Genomic DNA, 21,081 nt, shown 5'->3' with positions numbered 1-21,081 from the left:
AATAGTATATATATATATATATATATATATATATATATATATTAAAAAAATGTACTTTATTTTTTATTCATTACCTCAATCCACCCACTCCCTAACATATCAAATTTTGTAACAGAAATAGCCTTTAACTCCACCATAAATCATAACCATATTTTAATACCAACATTTCAATATATACCTTTCTTGAAAACTGGACCAACTGAGAGATATCATACTCTGTTTTGTAAGGAGTATCAAATAAAATCTGCCTAATTCACTTTATCTCACATACATATTAATTTTATTCATGTGCTTATGTAATCTAGCAATATCTAGTAAAAAGGAAAATGAAGAACCACAAAATATTTTGTAACCTTTAATAATTAAAGCTCAAACACAGGAAATAGTTTAATTAAATAACAGAGCTAAGACATAGAGCTGCTGTTAATTTTAAAAATTTCCAATTTGTTTTTCCACATTATAAACACTTGTAAATCTTTAATATTCACACATCCAACACACCTTTTGGAGAGTGTTTTAACTCCCAGTCTAAGGCTTGTGTCTTGAACACATTTGATAGGGTCACTGGTTTTCGACAAAGCTTCATTTAAATCTTCAGCTTCAACTTTGTTTCTAGACTTCTTACTGTGCTTCTTTTGCTTAACAACCTATTTTAAACAAAACGAAACTGGCTGAAATAAACAAATTTAATAAAAACTTTATTATAGACTGACATTAAGATTAAACTGCATGTTTTTTATGTAATATTTTTTTCATTTAAGTATTATCAAATGGTATTGTTCCTCAGAATATCTATATTGTTATATTTCTTTGATTTATGTTATTGTTTATCCAAATCCTACTTTACAATTGTAACAGTTTAGTATAAAATAAAATCTGAATGTTAATGACCCCATAAAGTCTTATCACGCATACTCCAACTGAAACCATCCACAGTCTTATAGATAATTATCTGGGAAAATAACAAAGACTAAAATGCTCCAACTGAAACCATCCACTGTCTTATAGACAATTATCTGGGAAAATAACAAAGACTAAAATGCTCCAACTGAAACCATCCACTGTCTTATAGACAATTATCTGGGAAAATAACAAAGACTAAAATGCTCCAACTGAAACCATCCACTGTCTTATAGATAATTATCTGGGAAAATAACAAAGACTAAAATGCTACAACTGAAACCATCCACTGTCTTATAGATAATTATCTGGGAAAATAACAAAGACTAAAATGCTCCAACTGAAACTGCCTGATGTCTTAAAAATAAATACTATAATTTCATGCTACACTTGAAACTATCAACTGTCGTACAAAGAAATTTCACAATTACACGGTACAACCGAGTATCTGGAAAGTGTATCACAGTTAATATTGTCTTATGGTATATATATAAAATCACGTGAAATATACATTGTTTAGAATTACCAGAAACTTAACATATAAAAATATCTATAAGGAAGTAGAGGTTCAGTCCATTGCTAAGCAAAACTTTAAAATGTCATTGTATACAAAAATTGAATTACATTTTTGTTTATAGAACAAAGTGCAAATCAACAATCAGTTTGTAAAGAATGGTAAACTATGGTGTGCTGTTTGAGAAAAATTTCATTCAGTCTTAGTTTTGGTGTACATATCTTGAAAAAGGTACATAAAATTTGTTGTTATACTAAAACAAGCAATTCAGCACTGACCTATCCAACCATTCCTAGCTATCTAAAGAGGTCATGGCAAAATAGTGATCTCAAAAATTATATACTTTTTTTTGGGGGGGGGGTGTACGAAGCTCTATTTCAATTAAAAAATTAACTTGTAATTCATTTTGGAAAATGGAAATTAAACACAAAAGAGAAAGAACTATATAGTTAAGTGTGGATAATTACAATATGTCACATCATTATTTTGATAATTTAGAAAAATAGTTTCAACCCCAAAAACAATTTACATTAAAATACTTATATACATATAACGTAAGTTTAAATTGGTTACATTAATGTCAAATAATGAAATATTTCCTAATTAGACTTATTTTTCAAGTAATTTAGAATATCTTTTTAGTTTTAAATTTTTTATATTTGTTACTTGTATTGATATATTTAAAGACAAAATTTATTACAAAAACTTGTTGAGATTTACATTTTTTTTGTAATGAATGTTTTTTTTTGTACAAACCTTAATAGCAGAAACTTTGTGTGGGTCAAAATCGGAGTCAATGGTATATTCAAGATTCTTGAACATTTTTACATCCGACTGGTTTGACGAATTCCTTGAGTAAACCTCTTTTCCATCAACTAGAAGATCACAGGTATTATGGTAAATAAAATGTAGTACTTGCTCAAAGTTCCATGGCTGAATCTTGTCCAAAAAAATATACGATAATGGATCTGCAGACTGAAACTGCTTCCGAAAAAACTCACTGCGAGAAGCCAAAATGTATCTGTGTACAGAATATTCCCTGTCTGCAACCTGAGGAGAAAGTGTTAAATTACTTCATAACTTTGCATCTCAAACAATGTTTCAACAACAAGTATAAAACAATGAAAAATTAATACAGCTTTTTCTTCTCCAGCAATTTAACTGTATTCAGAATAACTTATTGTAAAAACAAACACTTTTGTATGTATATCTTCTCAATGTTAAAATACATGAGATGTATATACAATATATTTTGCTCTGTGTCAAAAAACTTAATAATATTGTCTCCAAACATTAAAATAACTGCATAATGCTTTCTTAACCCAAGAATATCAGTTCTAAATTCATTTACAAATAGAAGTACAAGTTCATTGGATACGTTAACTGTGAGAAACCATTACACTATGATGTTAGAAACTTATTACGTTGTCTATTAAAAATACCAGTCTTATTGTACTCTATATAAAATACTCAATCAAGAAATGTTTCACACTGTGCAGTTTGAATTTGTTCAAAGCAACAAGAAAGGAGTGCATAGAATTAAAAAATAAAAAAAATAACTGCTACAAATATGTACAAATAATTATAAATTATTTAACAAGCAAATGTTAGAACTAGTAGATTATCTTCTGTAATTAGTTAATGCTTCTTTTCTCTACTTCCACTTAACCTTAATACTGAGAAATCAATTTTTTCTTTAGTATGTTACATATTTGATAAAACAGTTCAACATGCTTTGATGTTTTGTGATTTTGGTCAGAAAAAATGTTTACTTGTTGCTATCCACAGATCTGAGGTTTTTATAAAACAATCGTGTTAACTGTATAAGGTCCTTTTGAAGTTACAATATCTAGTTTAACCCAATGACTGCTTGTTTGGAAGTTGAACCCGAGCGTGCCATATACGGTGTACGGCTCGCAAAAATTCCACAGGTGCTTAAAGCAGACACAGTCAATGGGTTAAAGTTTGCCTTCAAACAAATAATTATAACATTGTGCTGAACTTCTGAAACTACCTTAATAACGACATCATGGATCAGATCTGAGGAGTCTGTTTCTTCTAAAAGACTCTTCATGTCTTGTAACATATGAGATGGTAGCACAGAAGGAATTTCAATCAAGCTGGAACAGAAAATCAGGTAAGCCATGAACTTTATACTAATATTACATGAATAAGTCCATTACTTTCAACAGTTAGTTAAAAGCATTACAGTTTCAAACATTTAATGAAAACAGAACATACATATTTGGTTTTATAGTGTTCTTTTAAAGCTTTCTAAGTTAGTAAATCTAATTAAATAACTTTTTTTTTAAAGGTTTCAAACAGCTATTTTGATATCAGCATTCAACCATTTATGTATAATAGTCTATTGTTACTCTTTATACGGGTGTTCATAAGTTTCTAGAACACCAGGTGGTTCATGCTATTTCTATCTTTGAAAGCCATGTAATTACTCAACACATCTAGGCATTCATAAATCCTTCTGCGAGATATCTTATAACATTTGTAGCATTAGAAAACACTTATAATACTATGCTCGCTTTTGTCGACAGTGACTGAAAAAAGCAGTAAACTTCAGACAATACTTTTCCTTTACACAAATCAAGCAAATGCAAATAACTTGTGGCTGACTAAAGAATGTTATTACTGATTTCCTGCATATCACAACATTAATAGTACTGAAATTTAGTCATTTTTTAGTGTGTTTTTTAATCTATTGTTGGAAGTATTTCTTTTTTTCTTTTTAATTGAACTGTTCATTGCTTAAGACGTTATAATATCACATAGTTTAGTAGTTCAGTTTTACCACGTGATGGCACATTATCTGAAGTTATCAGCAGAGGTCTGGTTGTTATTATAATCCCTACATTCTTAGAGTTGTCTTTATTCAGAATAACTCTAGTGATTAAGCATTTTGAGAGTTGGAAATATACATTAACTATGGCATAGAAGTCCTACATAAGTACAACGTAAGAGTGTTTAACACTGTCATTGGTATCATACTCACTATCCAGGTAGTATCAGTGGATCTTGTGGTTTAATGTATACTTGTAAGAATCTTTTGCATCATAATATCTATTGGTTTATTATTTAAATTTTATTATGCTGACTTATTATTATATCTTGGCACAACAAGATTATTTATATTGCTATAATATAAAGTCATGTATATACAATTGACATAAGTACAGCACCAACCAGGCAAACTTTTTATTTTACACATACATATATACGTTGGAGTTTACAATGAAAAACAAGTTGCAATAATTTTCTAGAATTAAAGCTTGCCAAAACAAAGCTAATTCAAATTTCTAGTTTTTGCCGGCCTTGGTGATTTCTTTAAATATTTGAGGATTTAACCCTTTTATTCACTTTACTTAGATCTAGTTATGAAATTTCAGAAAATGGTCATTGTCCCAAATATTTCCTTAAAATAAAACTTGAAAGGGTGTATAACCTTCTTCTAACTTATTTTAAACACTATATTGGGCTGCTTGGAACCTCAACCATGCATTTATTTAAAAACAGAAATAGAATCTAAGGTAGGCAGACCTCTTCATCTCGTGCAACAATGAAGAACGTTTGGGCATTACTAGTGAAGGTCAAAAGGTCAAGTTCATGATCACTGCCCTTACCATTTTGGGGCAAGTTTTTCAGTGATTCTTTGTATATAATACATCACAGTAATTCTTCTTGCTAAGGTTTGAAATTATCACTTTAGTTCCTACCATCAATAATACTTCACAAGGAAAGAATGGATTTATAAAACAAAAACATTATTTAATAGTTTAGCATTAATTTAAACAAACCCTGTTTTTGGATGGGACTGCAAGACAGCAAAATTCCTTCCCTTTGAATCACAAGAGATAGAGACTGCTCTATGGACATGGGGTAATCTTTTCACACGGACCAGTTCACACTCCTCCTTCTCCAGTAATTGAACAAGTGGTGTTGACGAGTTGTTTACTTTAGTTCCAACAACATTTGTTGTGCTACTTTCTGAGGTCTTGCGCTGACGCTCACGACCACCAATAATATTACCTAGAAAGGCTTCTCCATCTTTAGTTACCATGGCAATATTAAAATGATTGACCTGAACATCAGAGATAAGTAACTGTCTTCCAATGGTAAATAAGCATCTAGTGAGAGCCAGAGCAGATTCTTTCCAGATGTAGATCTGAAACATGAATAAACAGTTCAGTTGCTTTAAATTTGTGTGGTCTTACTCTCAGTACTGTATTCACCTTTATTTCAATAAAATGTTTTGAACTTCACTTAAATGCACACTACTGTTATACTGTTGAATCCATTTTCTTCATCTTTGGTTTAAATTTATTATTCAATAACGTTTCTTTTATAGAGGACTTGAAGAAAAGCTTATGTATAAAAATGACAATATTGCTTAAAAAATTTAAACAAGAGATGAATGAGATAGATTCAGTAATTAACCTATTAATATTAGTATAACAAAATGGTGCACATACATGTGAAGTTGAAAAATTAATGTCAAAGGCAATGCTATTTAGTTCACAAAAAATATTTTAATATTAAAAAGATGTAAAATTAAAGTTTCAAGTGAAAAAAAAAGACAATTAAATATTCAAAACTAGTTACCAGGTAACTTTTCTTTAAAAAGATACAAGTTAAATATGCTACAACAAATCTTAATTATTTAAAAAAATTTTACTAATGGATGCAGCAATACCTACTCTAATAAAGTTCAGAAACTTGATGTTGGTGTACATACAAACACACACACATGCCTTCATGCTTTATTTTTATTACAAAAGGGATGTTTGAGGCTTCAGGTTTCTAAGCTAAATCTAGCACTATGGATTTTTAAGGCGACAAAGCTCTCAGATGGAGATAGCATGGACTTTTATTCACCAGTATAAGTTTATCTGCAAAACTAAATCAAATTTAACTTTGGGGAATAAACCAGTTTTTTATAAAAATTTAAAAAAAGGTATATAATAATATTAAAGATATTTTATAATCATCAGAAGTATAATTCATTTTCATTCAAGTGATTTGAATATTACAATTAAAGGAAAATAATGTGTTTAGGTTGTTCGTCACCTTTCCAGATTTGGTCAGCAGGACAACTCTTAGTTCCAGACCCCCACCAGCAGTCACTCCAGCTACATCACAGTGAGCATCCAAATGACCTCCAACAATGGACAGCTTCTGAATTTCTAACTGTCTACAAATTATATATTTATTTAAGGAAACAACATATACAAAACTTTATAGCTCTACATTTTTGGTGATGTAGCTGGTTAAATATTTAAATTAACATTTTATCTTTGACATTAAATAATTTTCTTCACAGGAATATATAAACAGTAATTAAAAACAAAGTGATTATTTTTATTTCAAAAATTTATCATTTGCTTCTAAAGTTTTTAATAATATTTTCAAACATATGAAGTATATTACAAAAATCTCTCTCTTATGGATATCTTAAATTACAATATGTTAAATAGAACACATTATTACAGTTTAACTTAAGTAAACTTCTACATAAAAGGAGTATCATAAAAAATGTATGTTTGGAGAAAAACAAAAACTTCAAAAGTTAAATTTTACACAGAACTCTTTTATGAATCTTCCAAAAGGGTGATACGTTTACATATAAGCTATTTCCTGTTCATTATTTACAGTTTATATATCAGTTTGTTTTAAAACATCTCAGTTTCTTAATCATCTAGGAATTTAGAGAGAGAGAATAACAATAATGTTAGTGGATAACTATCCCAGTAAATGTGATATTACAACAGATTAACAGATCTGGTATTAACTGTGAAGTATAATAAAATGTAATGATTAGATCATTACTGATTGAAATGTCTCAATAGCAACATATGAGGAAGAACAGTGTGACCATAGCTGAAATGTTACAGACTAACCTCTTATAAGGAGCCATTTACAAATGTTGTGGCTAAAAATAATTCCTGTGTTACTGTGATAGTACACTATTCAGGAAGGAGTAATACTTTAAAAACTATTCTTAGCTAGTGCTATACACAAAAAAAGTCTTAGAACAAAATATGTGCAACAACACTTCAGCAACAAATCATCTGATTAATAAAATACACTAAATTTATCTAGGTCTACAAATAATGAGCAAGTTAAAATTATTATCCTTAAACAGTTGGTTGGTTGTTTGGTGCTTTATGGCAACAAGGCTATCTGTGCCAAACAACCAGTAAAAAACAGTGAAAGTAAATTAGAATAAAATGTAAAAATACCGTGAGTTAAAACCAAAATATGTCGATAAAAGATTTATATACAATTAAAAAGACCTATAGTGCATGAAATATAAAAATACAATCTAATCGGACAGTGTCACCATTACCAATGACACTGTCCAACGTCAGGGGTAAACTCTTAGAAAAGGTGTTTGACCCTTTTTTTAAGAAACAAACATTTTCAACTCTACAACTCTACTTGAAAACTGAACATAACTCCTAACTAACAAGTGAGTTTTAAAAAAAATTTTTCATTCTGAGCCTCAAACAATATCACTCATTCAAAACAAAGTCAGCTTTCAGGAAAAGATTACGCAGCCACATGATTATGATAAGTTTAATTACAAGGCACTTAATTTCACATCTTAAATAATTTAACAATTATTAATAAAATGTTAATAAGCTTAGAAAGAACCTTTTTTTTCCCTCATAGATTCAGCTTTCCATTGCAGTCTAATAAAATATAGCATGGTTTGTATGAGTTTCTACTACGAATATGCATGGCAACGTACCTTGAGGCAATTTTCCGACACTGGTATTCGTGAAGTACATAAACATCACCCTTTCTAGTAGCACATACTGTGGCACCATCACTGGCTGCAACATGCGTTATTTGTACGTTTTGGTGGTCAAGACCAGCTACCTGTCGAGGTAAAATCTGAGTTCTATCACCTTTTGGATGTCCTAACAGAAAGAAAGAATACCTTTGATACTATATATTCTACATTTTGTTTTACTTGCAAAATGACATTTAACCTTCTTTTACATTAAAAAGAAAAAAACAACAACAAAATACTTTAACCACTTTTTGCCAAAGTGATGAAAACTACTCAAATCAATACATTTGCTCTAACTGATCATAGTAAGAATAGCTTGAAAATTAGTTGTTCTATCACATAACGTCTTAGATTTAGCCTTATGAAATAAGGATCTACATAATTTTTTCAATCATTACACTGTATTTAAATATTTCTAATTTATCACAGATCAAAGCTTTTACATACATTATATACACAGCTTGTGTGACTGAATAAAATTACTCACTTGAATATAAAAATTATTCTTTATTCTAAAATACTTCTGGTTGTAAGTTACACAGACTATGAGTACATCCATGACCTGTTATAAGAATATTAACATTCAGTTGTTTCTATGGTTGAAGTTCTGCTAAATTCTAGTGCTTTCACAATGTTATTTTCCTGTGTTTTAACATTAAAATCTTAGTTTTATCAGAGAAAAACTTTCACATCTTAAGAAGTCATTATTTGCATTTTATTTTTTCCAAACTGGCTAAAACAACCTGTTTTATTAAGACAAAGGTGTTGTTCACAGAGTTGAAACCAGCCATGATCATGACAGTTGAAACACTGTCAAATTCAAAATTATGAAACGAGTGTTTATACTCAAGGAAAACACGATCTCAAGTTTTTGTCAATAATTTAAATAGGGTACTGAAAAATGTGTAAGAAAATTATTGGGTTGGAAAAAGTCATTTAAAAAATTGTTATACTTAAATTGCACAAAACAAGTTTCTATTGGTTTTATAAAGAAAAACACTACAGTATAACACAAAATGGGTACTTCTCAGTGGACAGCAAGCTGAAACTAAACAACTGCTAATCAAGGCCTCTTATATGACTTAACATCACCATAATTTTACTCCTAAATGATGATTTGTAGTTCACAAGATCTTTCTCTGTTAACATTGACAGACATGCAAAATAACTGCTTAATATTAACCCTTATGAAAACAAACGAATGCAGAAAGAAGAAATGCAATCACTCTGAAATCAAGATTTCAAATATAACTTCAACAATATGTTTGAAACTTCTCATTAAAGAGGGTAAAAAACTTATGATAAACTGAGTATTCCTTTTGAGCAAACAAGGTATGCAAGTCAAATGGTTGTTAAATATTACCAGTCAAAAGAGGTATTGTTTTATCTACTGGGAATTAATTTGGCTCTACCTCATTCTGGGCTCATCTTTATTTATTACAGTGCAGCTACCAAGGGGATAAAACAAACTTGATGGTTAGAATCATACTCCACTAACTTATGCAAGAACAAAAAGTTTACCATTGAAAGCAAGTACAAAAATGGTGATAACAGAGGTTGTCCAAGGAGTTCCATATTATTTTCAAAATACATAAATATGTAATCTGTTGGTAAATTCTATCACAACAAAACAATTACTTTGTGACCATAATTTTAAGTTCCTAAATATGAAACACCAAAACAGATCTTCAGAAAAAGAGAAGGTTTACTGTGTAAAAGTGTAATTCTTCAGACCCAGACTGATATAATAACTGAGAGAAATGAAAGTATGAATAATAATCGCTTAGCTCTGGGTAAATAACAAAAAACAAACTAGTGAAAAGGCCACAATCCCAATAAGTTAATAACATCATTCGAGTACTTGCTAGTGTACTCACATGTGAGTACTTAGCACTTGTCCAAGACAGACAAAAAAAAAAAAAAATCCTTAAAGTAGAGAGAAAAATATCTTTAACTTACCTAACTGACCCGCATTCAACCCAAAAGTAAACACTGCATCTTTAGTGTACAAAACAGAATGAAATCGGGCAGCACACACTCCTACAATCTCTTTTCCTTTAAGGAATTTTAAGGATAACTGACGGGGAGACAAAACACGTTCTGGTGGGGGTGAGACTCCTAGCTGGTGATAGGTATTTAATCCACAAGTCCAAATCTGTACAATTCCAAAAAAATATTCACTTTTTTTGGTTGACATTATAGAAATAAAAGAACTGATATGTATCATTGAGAAATCAATTTGTTTTACATCTTAAAAAATTGACACCAATTAAAAGTGATTTTTTTCTTAACTTTTTCTAAGTTCATAATACATGTTATTAGAAAGTTATGAAAATATTTTGAAATATTAATGTATTTACAAACAAAAGTTAACATATTAAAAGTGACTATATTTTTATCACCAAAAAGTAGACAAAACAGCATTAATTTCTCAATTTTTTTTATATTCTTTAATATTTTATAAAACAACATTTTGATTGGATTTCTAATTTATTACTTACTTTAAGAATAAAGTTGAACATTGTTAGCTTACTACATGGGTTCATAAATTTTCTCAGCACAAGGCCCTCTAGAACATTCCACATTCTTATTTAGCCCCCTATAGATACCGAGTACCATAACAGTACTATGTATTTTTGTATTTGCTATGGCCCCTTGATGTTCTCCTATGGTCAATGAATGTCCATAGCCTCTAGTTTGGGTGCCCCTGGCTTAGTATATGCATCTAGGACTAACCTAAATCATTTAAATTGGCCAGACCTCATAAGATGTTAGAGATTACGGTTGGAAATACTGATAACATCAAGGGTACACAACCAATGAAACAATGCATTCTAATCTTATTAAATGCAAATATTATATTCAATTAACTATACTCATTACCAGCTTGTTTGTTTTTTCTTTTTAATCAGAAGTCAGTATTAATGGATTCAATAATATGACCATAAATATCTTAAGTGTTTTGCATTTTCCTGCAGAGCACAGTAAGTAAGTACCCTCCTATGTAGTCTTGGCAGGAGGAACTATTACAAAAACAATAAGCTGTTCTATCAAAGTGGCATCACATTCTAGTTATGGTAAAGGATCCATTATAGAACAATAAGCTGTCCTATCAAAGTTGCATCAGGTTGTAGTTATGGTAAAGGAACAATTACAAAAACACTAAGCTGTCCTATCAAAGTGGCATCACATTCTAGTTATGGTAAAGGATCCATTATAGAACAATAAGCTGTCCTATCAAAGTTGCATCAGGTTGTAGTTATGGTAAAGGATCTATTACAAAACAATAAGCTGTCCTATCAAAGTTGCATCAGGTTGTAGTTATAGTAAAGGATCCATTACAAAACAATAAGCTGTCCTATCAAAGTTGCATCAGGTTGTAGTTATAGTAAAGGATCCATTACAAAACAATAAGCTGTCTTATCAAAGTTGCATCACATTTTAGTTATGGTAGAGGAATCATTACAAAAACAATAAGTTGTCCTATCAAGGTAGCATCACATTTTAGTTATGGAAAAAGATCCATCATAAAACAATAAGCTGTTCTGTTAAAGTGGTATGAGAATGGCATTAGAGGGCATAACTAAAATATTTCTACAAGTAATTTGATTTTTGATACCTGTCTGTTTTCTAAGACTATCTTTCAACTACCTTCAATCAAGAAACATTCAACATAGGACACTCTTTCATACAATGAGTAAGGCTAATACAAAATAACACGTATTAAGCTTATGATATGGATCAGGTCCAAATTGAAATGTCTTCAACAAGTAGAGATACAGATTTCTTCTAAAAGCACACACTAATAATAAATATGCACTTGTCTTCCTTCAAAATAAGAAATACTAGATGAATAGAGGCAAATCTCATGTTACAATAAGCAACTTTCATATATACTTCTTTTTTAAAACAAATCAAGTTTAAACTAAAATTCAGTAATATTTTACTTCGGTAACTGGATCAAGAGATATTCATGACTGCTAAGTTGGTCTTATGCTTATATCTTCAACTTATGTGAGATATGCAAACGTACCTGACCCCCCTCTGACAGGAGTACCAAATGGTCTTGACCAGCAGATACTTCTATGAAATGGCTTTCTCCAACCCCATGCAAAGCAGATGGTGTTAATGCTGTCTGTTCAGAATTCTGACCAAGCCTACCACCATGACCATGACCACATGTAAACACTTTTCCTCTTGTACTTAGAAAAGCTGTATGAAATTTACACATAACCACCTGAAACAAAGGGTTAAGAGTAAAACTTGAAAGTGAATAAGACCAAGAGTACAATTCTTTCATAAATGTGATTCTGTTGTATAACAAAGTTTTGTATTCAATGTTACTTATTATAGAAAATACTTACAGCTCCTAGATTCTCACCTGTTTGATGTAAACCGAGTCTCTGCGAAAGTTTTCTAAAATTTCTGGGTAAGTCCTACTCTGGCCATTTCCCATACCAAGGTTAAAGTTTGTGTTAGATCCCCAAACGTAAATTTCTGATAAATCTGTTTCAAGAATATTAAATGAAAATCTGTCAGGAAAACTTTGGCATCAATGAAAATTCTGTACTTGTACATTATTATTTATTTCTAGTAGTAATACACACACACACACACACACAAATATTAAAAAACATACTTCTACAGAACTACTGATAATTAATGATGCAAAAATGTTATCAAAAACACCTACTTCTGTCTATGAAGTGTCAATAACCAATCGAAAGCTCAGAATGTCGCCACTTGGTTCTCTGAGCCTTTGGAAAGTATTTACGCAAGAAATCCTTTCTTTTCATGACAGACTTCAAGGGATAAGGTAAGGTTTTAGTGAGCTCAAAAATTTCATATTTTTTTTTATACCCAAATACAGCTTAGTTGCTAAACTTGATAAATTAAAGTGGAATTCTATGGTATTGATATAGTAATTTATGTTCTTTGATTATTTCAAAATGTATGTATAAAACCTATAAAAATAATATTGCCTCACCTCCTCCACATGCAAAATTTGATAAGGCTTAGCAACCTATGGCAAGCAGCAACCGAATACAATGTTCGTAACTAGAAGAGTTAATTGTTTGCAATACTTCTTTATTTACTGTTCTATGTTTTAATAAATATTAATATAAGTAAAAAAAGTTTTTTGTAAATAGTAATAATGTATATACATTATTATGTATTATAACTGAAATGTGACTGTATCTTACAAAATACTAGTGTACTAAAAGTAAAACACAGCCAAGACAGGTCACTTTATAAAGGCCAGTTTTATATTCCTGGATATGGTAACATGAGTGCACATGCACTGCATCATTGCAACTTCTGTAATGTTAGCCAGGCATGACTGAAAGGTCAATATAATAAAAATAATAAATATGTATAATGTTATGAGATTTAAGCTATTTAGACTAAACATTTGTGTTTTTTGAGTTATAATTTGTAGTCATTCTAGAACAAAAAAAGCACAATTTATATTTATTTCCTAATTTTTTATGGTGGTTACGAGGTCAGTCAAATCGACTCAACCCATACAGAGATACAGTAGTGAAAACAAGAGATAAAATATAATTTTGTTTTCTAAAAAACATTTGATAATCATCTGGAGGTTATAAAGATTTTGTATGTTATATTAGAAAATGTTCTGATGCATAAAAGTATTTATAATCTTAAAATCAAAATTACTTTATAAGTTGGATAGTCAACATTCAAAAAGAAAAAAGGCACGATAAAAACATTACTTAAGAAATCTTAAAACTTAGTAAAAAAATCTGATATTTTGAGTACTAATAATCTGCAAAAGTTTGTAAAGATACACATACATTATAAAAAAATCATAGTATAATTACTCTTATGGATACTTTTGTGGTTATGAGCTGGGTGGATCCAACCCAACCCGTAATGGTAGGGTTAATTAGGAGAATTTCATAAAACTTAACAAATTTGTGCTTGAAAGTCGGCAATGAATAATAACCATCCACCCATATGATTCTTTTGAAAACTTGAGCTAGAAACTGATAATCTAGTATGCTTGGCCTAACTAATACTTATGTATCTGCACATGCTTTCACCCCTATAGTTTTGCTGCTCTAAACCAACAGTCTTTAATCTGAATGACAAAAAATTAAAAATGGTCCATCTTTACTCTTAGGTGAAGCTGTAGTAAATTTTAGACCAATAGCTGATATGACTTTTTGTGTAGGTGTGAGCAAAAATTTTGGTCAAAATTAAGCAATTTTTGTTGAATAACTTTGCACATGTTGCTTATATGTTGACCAAATTTGACACCTAATGGTAGGTTGTAAAGTTCCATCAGAGTACCAAATTAAAAAAAATCCATGAATGTTAAGCATGTTTTTCTATCAAAAAAGTTTCTATACTTTCAGTGAGAAGAATAAAAAAAGAGGAAGAAATTCAATAAAAATTGGAGATTTTATATCTTGTGTATTTCTTAACAGATTGCCTTGAAATTTGGTATGTGAAGTAAGGGTCCAGCAGAGCACATCCATTGAAAATATATGGTAGTTTGGATTACTACAGTCTGAGTTATAGAAAATGGAAAATTGCTAAACTATCATTCCTGTTAATAACACACAGTGTGTTCTGTAGGTTGTTTTGGACTCACGACACACTACCACGTGTCTTGATTAAGCTTATATAATGTGATTCTTTCAAGTAGTTGGCAGAAAAGACAAGATCATCAGACTATCTTGGATTGTAATTATACTTTCAGGGCAAAATCTAAACCTAAGTTAAACTACATATTTCTCTAATGTACTTGATGGCAGTAGGAAGTGACATCGTACATTACGTCACCCAGTTAGTGATGGGGTTGTAAAGTCTTGTTGCATTTTCCTGCCATTAATCAATGTTAATGAAGGAAATTTTGCATGTTAGTTACATTAATTTTCTAGACATGGGTAGGTCAAAGTGCACATCATGACTTTTTTGTTTTCAGTTACATTTAAAATTCAATTCAGTTACTTTATCATTAATGCAAGTCAATAAACATGGTGCCAAAATGTGGTTTATAACCCAGATTTTAATATTTTATAAGTTTGATCTCTTAATTTCAAAAGGCATTATTTAAATAAATTCTCAATCTTCACTTTTATGTATTATGTGACACTACTTTGTTCCAAATTGTCCATGTTGGAATTTCTTTCAACCCTTTTTTTAAGCTTCTGAGGACGTACACACTTATACATTAGATATCTTTGAACTAAACTTAAAATTCATAGCCTCTATTGTTTTTGCTTTAATAAGTTATATATTATAAACTGTAAACTCACATGCCATACCCCTCCTAGCATATGCTGTCTTTACAAAATGTAATAATTCTCTCTGAAATTTGCTCTTCGATTATTTATAACCAATAGAAAGAGAAGATTTTAATTTACTGGTGAGGCTAGCTCATTCTCACAACTAGTTTTGAATTAATCTATGTCAACTTCATCACTGAAATCACCTTTAGAAGGAAGAAAATATTTTATCACATATATAGCTTAATTATGAAGCCATTTAAATTATATTAGTTTTAGAAATTTTTGTTGTTGTTGCAGATTAAGATTTTATGGTTTTAATTGCCTTTTTAAGATAAATTAATGGGTTAACTTTCATTAAGACAGAGCAAAAAAGAGGAAGACCACATGTTAGTATTAAATTTCTTGTTTTTTTATGTACATTTTTATCTATTGTTATAAAAGAATTAAAATGTAACAATTATGAACTTATTAAGTTAGAAAAGAAAACAAGTGAAAAAAATTTAATTTCTCAGCAAGGTACGTAAGCAAGCTGCATGTGAGTTACGTAATTCAAAACTCTGTTAACCATAGCTTGAGCTATGCCCTCACTGACTGATCTATAGCTTTGTTATGCAGGCTTAGTACTTAAGAATGGTTAAAAAAGAAATAAAACAATAAAATTAAATTAAAACAGATGCAAACTATTTTGAGCTTAAGGCCATTTAGGATAAATAATTGTAATTGTCTGTTAGAATTTGCAGTCAATCTTGAACAAAAAATTTAATTCGTATTTTTCAACTTTTTCTACAGATGATTTCACTACAGTTAAAGTTGTGAAAATAAGAGATAAATATAAAGTTTTATCTCCCCCTCCACAAAACAAACACACAGCAACTTGATATTCATTTAGGAGGTTCTAGGGGTTATTGTAAATGAAATATTAAAACTGTAAGATGAAAAAATGTATTCTTATTCTTAACATTAAAATCACCTTGCACTCAAACTAGTCAGGGTGTGAGTAAGGCTGACTTTGTAAATTCTCAGACAAATTTTTAATACAAATGCTTTATTAAAAAAATTTGCTTTTTTGGAGTAAGATAGACTTTTCATGAATACTTAAAGCTTACCCAATTTTGTGTAGTATGCATAATAAATTTGGTATTGTAGTAAACAATAACTCTCCAATATGGAGTCAGTTCAATGAACCAACTCAACTCTTGAGTTTCAAGGTAATCACATTTCAACCAGATCTGTATCAGAAGTTACAAATTAAACTACACTCACATCAGTTTTAATTAATAACCTGCAAGTTAAATACTCTTTCAATTTCAGGTTAGAAGTAGTAGGTTTAACTACATTTTTATTTATGTCAAGTGTTAAGCTGCAAATTAAATCACATTTTCATCACTTTAAAGTGATACCACTCAAATCATACATACATATATTTCAAAAACTAATCACTAAACACGAATAAAATATCTAAACTTAAAATATTATCATCCTATTTTTCTTTTGTAGATTAGAATATTTCATTTTAAACTAGCATACTATTTTTTATAATTTTTGACACTCCATAATAAAGGTGTTAAAGGAAGGGAAATAATAATATACCCAAAATTTCAATTATCCACCATAAACAACGTTTACCTGATGGTGTATACTCCACATAAGGAAGCCTATCCTTCATGATTAGTTCCAAAGGTATTAGTCCTTCATGGTCAGTAATACGTAAACTGGCTCCATTCTAATTTAATTATGAAATATCACAAAATCAATTAAGTTCATAAATTTTGGCAAATACTTGCATATTCTCTGTAATATGGTAAAATTTGTAGGATAAATAATACATGAATACATTTATATACTTACTTAATGAAAAAACAAACACATTTTTTGATTATTTTAATTATGATCAGGAATAAAAGTGATTAAATCTACATTAGGATTACACACCTGATTACCAGAAATAGTAACTTGAAAATGGTTAACACAAGTTTTTTCAACAGATCTTTAACATGAATCTTTACTTCTGAAAACACAAGTTTAAATAATAAACTTTCAAATGATTTCTTCTGACAGTTAAAGCTAAACCAATACAAAAGAGATGATTCTCCACTTTGACACTGAAGTAAGTTAAAAAACAACAACAATAATAACCCCTCAGCTGATATTGAAACAAGTTAAAACAATAAAAACAATGAATTCTCACTCTGAGAATGAACCAAATTAAGAATAAAAATTCAATGTCTTTTACACTCTGATACTTAAATTTTCCAGAACAAAAACAAAGATAAAATCTATCATTCTATAAATGCTGAATTAGAGGGAAACAACGTGCATTGTGGGTACTCTGGTCATGTTTGATTTGGTTCAGTATTATGAATTTGACATACTGTTTACTGCTCTAAAATATTATTAGCTGAATAAAATCACCAATAGTGTAAAAACCAATTTTTCCTAAAGTGGTATGTCAATTCTCTTGGAATGTGACCAGTACACTTTGTCAAAGATCATTCCAGGTTTCACACAAGTCATATTAGTCCTGTAATAATGTGAGGTATATTACAGTTCTATAACACATTCATTGCTGAGGACGTACATGTGCACATTTAGCATTCTTTCGTGTGTGCTAATAATGCACGTGTGTGGTGTAAATAAAAAAATGTAAAAATTACGTTTTAGAGTTGTTATTATTGGTATTATTTAATTCGAAAACAACGATATTGCACAAACTCTTATAAGCATTTTCCATGGACGATACCAAGCACTGCAGCAGTTAACCTGTTAAGGACTGTCAATACTTTTTCTGCTCTGTTCTGTTTGAAAAGCACCTATTTTACCCAGGTTCACGTTATTAAAAGTGGGGGCAATGCCCCCCATTTTCAGCACTTATGCAGTAGAGCTGATGCATATAAGTTAATTATAACAGATTGTCAACTATGTATAAAGAAACGTTTGATTCCTTTGCAGTTCATGTTTAACACAGAGCATATTATTTGCAATTTAGAGCTTAAGTTTTTAACTATCAAATCTGAAGTTGGACTCAAAAATGATATTTGGCAAAGGATAGCTTGCTGTATCAACAAGTCTTACAAAATGTCTGAAACAGAAGAAAACAAAATTATGTAAGTTATTCTGATCAAGTTTTATGTATAAAAAAACACATCCTAGGATTTCTAATTTCTGAACAGAGTAAGATGGACAACCGGTAATTTGTGTTTTAATGTCCTCTACTTTAAAACCTACTTTAACTATCAACCTGTGATAAATGACACATCTCTGTGAGAACACAAACACAAGTCTAAATGTTATGTTCTGATCAATGGAACTTTACAATAAACATACCTTCCACAAAATCCTTGCTACAGACAATTGTCCATAGAACAAACTACGATGTAAAGCAGTCCATCCCGACTCTTTGTCTCGTACATCTAAGTCTGAGTGACACTTATGTATAAGCCATTCCACCACTTCCCATTTACCACAAGATGCTGCCATATGCAAGGCAGTTCTACCCCAGCAATCAGTGGCAAAGGCAAAGTTATAACAGAGCCATCTAAAGAACAAAGTAACAGTATTTTTACCAAGAGCTAAAACGTGTACAGGTCACTTGGTTTAATATATATATATACTTTTTAATATCTGAAGAGTTGAACTTTTTTTATTCTTGTTTTTTTTATTATTACATAACTGTATGTGTCAAAATATGTGTAGGGATGTACATATATATATATATAGAGGAAAAGTGATATACTGATTTTAACCTTATTAAAAATTAACCTTTGAAAACATTCTTAAACAGAAAATGTATGTTCACACTAAACATACAAAAAAACATCTAAAATGCAGGCTGTGAAAAAGATGCAGAGAATTACAGCTGATATTTAGAGGATGATGTATAGAATTTTCTATTTTCCTGCATGGCCTACAAGTTTACGTGACTAAAACAACACATTATCTAGTAATATACTGAGTTTCTATTGTAATCTTTATGACAAAAAGTGAATCAAAAATCACGTAAATGTATTGCTCTCTCATTATTATTATTTTTTTTGTGATGAAAAAAAAACTTAATTTTTTTCTTCTTACAAACTAGAATCACTAACAGAAATAGTTTATTTGTACAGACAAATGGAAAATGTTTTACTTACCTCTTCTCACTTAATAACTTTTTGGAACAACTACTGTCCTCTATATGCACAAATTTTCGATTACCACTAGCCTTGTACTCCCACCTACATTGAAGTGTTCAAAGACAACCCATCAACCCATGAAGTGTGAATAGACTACACCACATCTGTACCAGGTATACTCTTTTCCCATTGTGAAGATGTGTGCCACTAAATGGGTGGAAAAAGATACACATCTAAGAGAAACATGGACATGCCCAATGGTGTAGAGTGGCTAGGGTACAGCAGACTATAATCAGTAGGTTAACTCTAGTCCAAAATCAGTCAGCAGTAGGAAGGGATTGTCCAGGCCATGATAGAAGAAGGTCCCTACTGTCTTCACCTCAGAACCAGGAATCAGATGGGAAAAGGACTTCCATTCTGAAAACCCAGGTCAGAAAATGCGTGCAAATGCACTATACAACCAACATCAGGCACCCAGGAACCTGACGTTCGGGCAATGGTAGAAATGTGGAATGCAACATGGAGGGTCAACTCGAGTCAAAACTATGCGGCATTGGGAATGTATCCTCTAGTTCACAGGAGAAGGAGCCCAGCCCAACTACATGTGTGAAGACTTATGGTGGCCAAGTCCAGCTCCAAAAAAAACAAGCACACCTAGGAACCGACATTAAGGCAGTGGTAGGAAGGAGGGCTCCCAGCCAGATGGGTAGATTTCATGTGGCAAGATCATCCAGTCCATCACCAGGCAGCATCTGGAATGGTACATTAGGTCCATAGTACAAGGAGAGTGCACATCATCTACACAGGCAGAACACCACTGCCCTACTCTCAAATGAGTGGGGTTGAGCACACTCAGGAGGAAGCCTATATGGTCCATCACCCCAGCAGCTAGGAGCAGGGAAGTGGTAAGAACTCCCATACTTCACTAGAAGAGGGGGGAGATAATGCAGTGTGGAGTTCAGAGGAACATAATACCAGAGAAAATGCAATGGATGGCCATGGAACCCTATTTTTAAAAGCAGGCTGTATAAAACCACAGAAAATGGGCAAAGTTCATGACCACCTGGCTGAAACGAAGGGTGTTGAAGCAAGACCCATTGGTAAACCACAGAATGAAAAGACATAGGCTCCTGAGGACAACATCAAAGGTGATGCCGGGATGCTGGGGAAAATAGGTATGTGAAGGAAAGCATCCGAGACATCCACCTTGGTCAACCAAACAGCCTGAGTAAAAACTCACTGAAAGGTGAAAAGACAAAACAAATCCATAGCAGAATGAGGAAGATCAAGGAAATGGTCCAGGGTGGAGAATAATTACAGGAATTCAACTTTGTGATAATAGCAAACTACAAACAACTAGGAAGAAAACCCCAGATAAGAGTAATTTACTGGTAAGATAGCGTTCCAATTGATGAGACCCCCTACTGATTCTGATAGATGCTAGAAAAAAAAAAGAATCCCTAGGAAGAGGTAAGGAAAAGGCCTGTG

The 21,081-nt window shown here is 31.0% G+C and overlaps 1 protein-coding gene across 1 annotated transcript in view; it reads right to left on the bottom strand.

Moving 5' to 3' along the window:
• Window positions 1-21,081, bottom strand: part of LOC106461143 (inhibitor of Bruton tyrosine kinase-like) — a 62,507-nt gene that overhangs the window by 21,427 nt on the left and 19,999 nt on the right. Inside the window, exons 4-14 of the mRNA XM_013920938.2 lie at window positions 18,806-19,016; window positions 17,108-17,204; window positions 12,604-12,728; window positions 12,256-12,459; window positions 10,182-10,377; window positions 8,178-8,349; window positions 6,494-6,617; window positions 5,224-5,591; window positions 3,429-3,534; window positions 2,171-2,464; window positions 502-647 (exon numbers count right to left, since the gene is read on the bottom strand). Of these exons, the coding sequence (XP_013776392.1) occupies window positions 502-647; window positions 2,171-2,464; window positions 3,429-3,534; window positions 5,224-5,591; window positions 6,494-6,617; window positions 8,178-8,349; window positions 10,182-10,377; window positions 12,256-12,459; window positions 12,604-12,728; window positions 17,108-17,204; window positions 18,806-19,016 (2,043 nt within the window). The remainder of the gene's footprint in view (window positions 1-501; window positions 648-2,170; window positions 2,465-3,428; window positions 3,535-5,223; window positions 5,592-6,493; window positions 6,618-8,177; window positions 8,350-10,181; window positions 10,378-12,255; window positions 12,460-12,603; window positions 12,729-17,107; window positions 17,205-18,805; window positions 19,017-21,081) is intronic.

This window comes from Limulus polyphemus, unplaced genomic scaffold (assembly GCF_000517525.1).
Source record: "Limulus polyphemus unplaced genomic scaffold, Limulus_polyphemus-2.1.2 Scaffold905, whole genome shotgun sequence".
NCBI classification, from domain to species: domain Eukaryota; kingdom Metazoa; phylum Arthropoda; class Merostomata; order Xiphosura; family Limulidae; genus Limulus; species Limulus polyphemus.
Note: the sequence above shows the minus strand (reverse complement) of the source record. Positions and strands in the feature narration are given on the sequence as shown.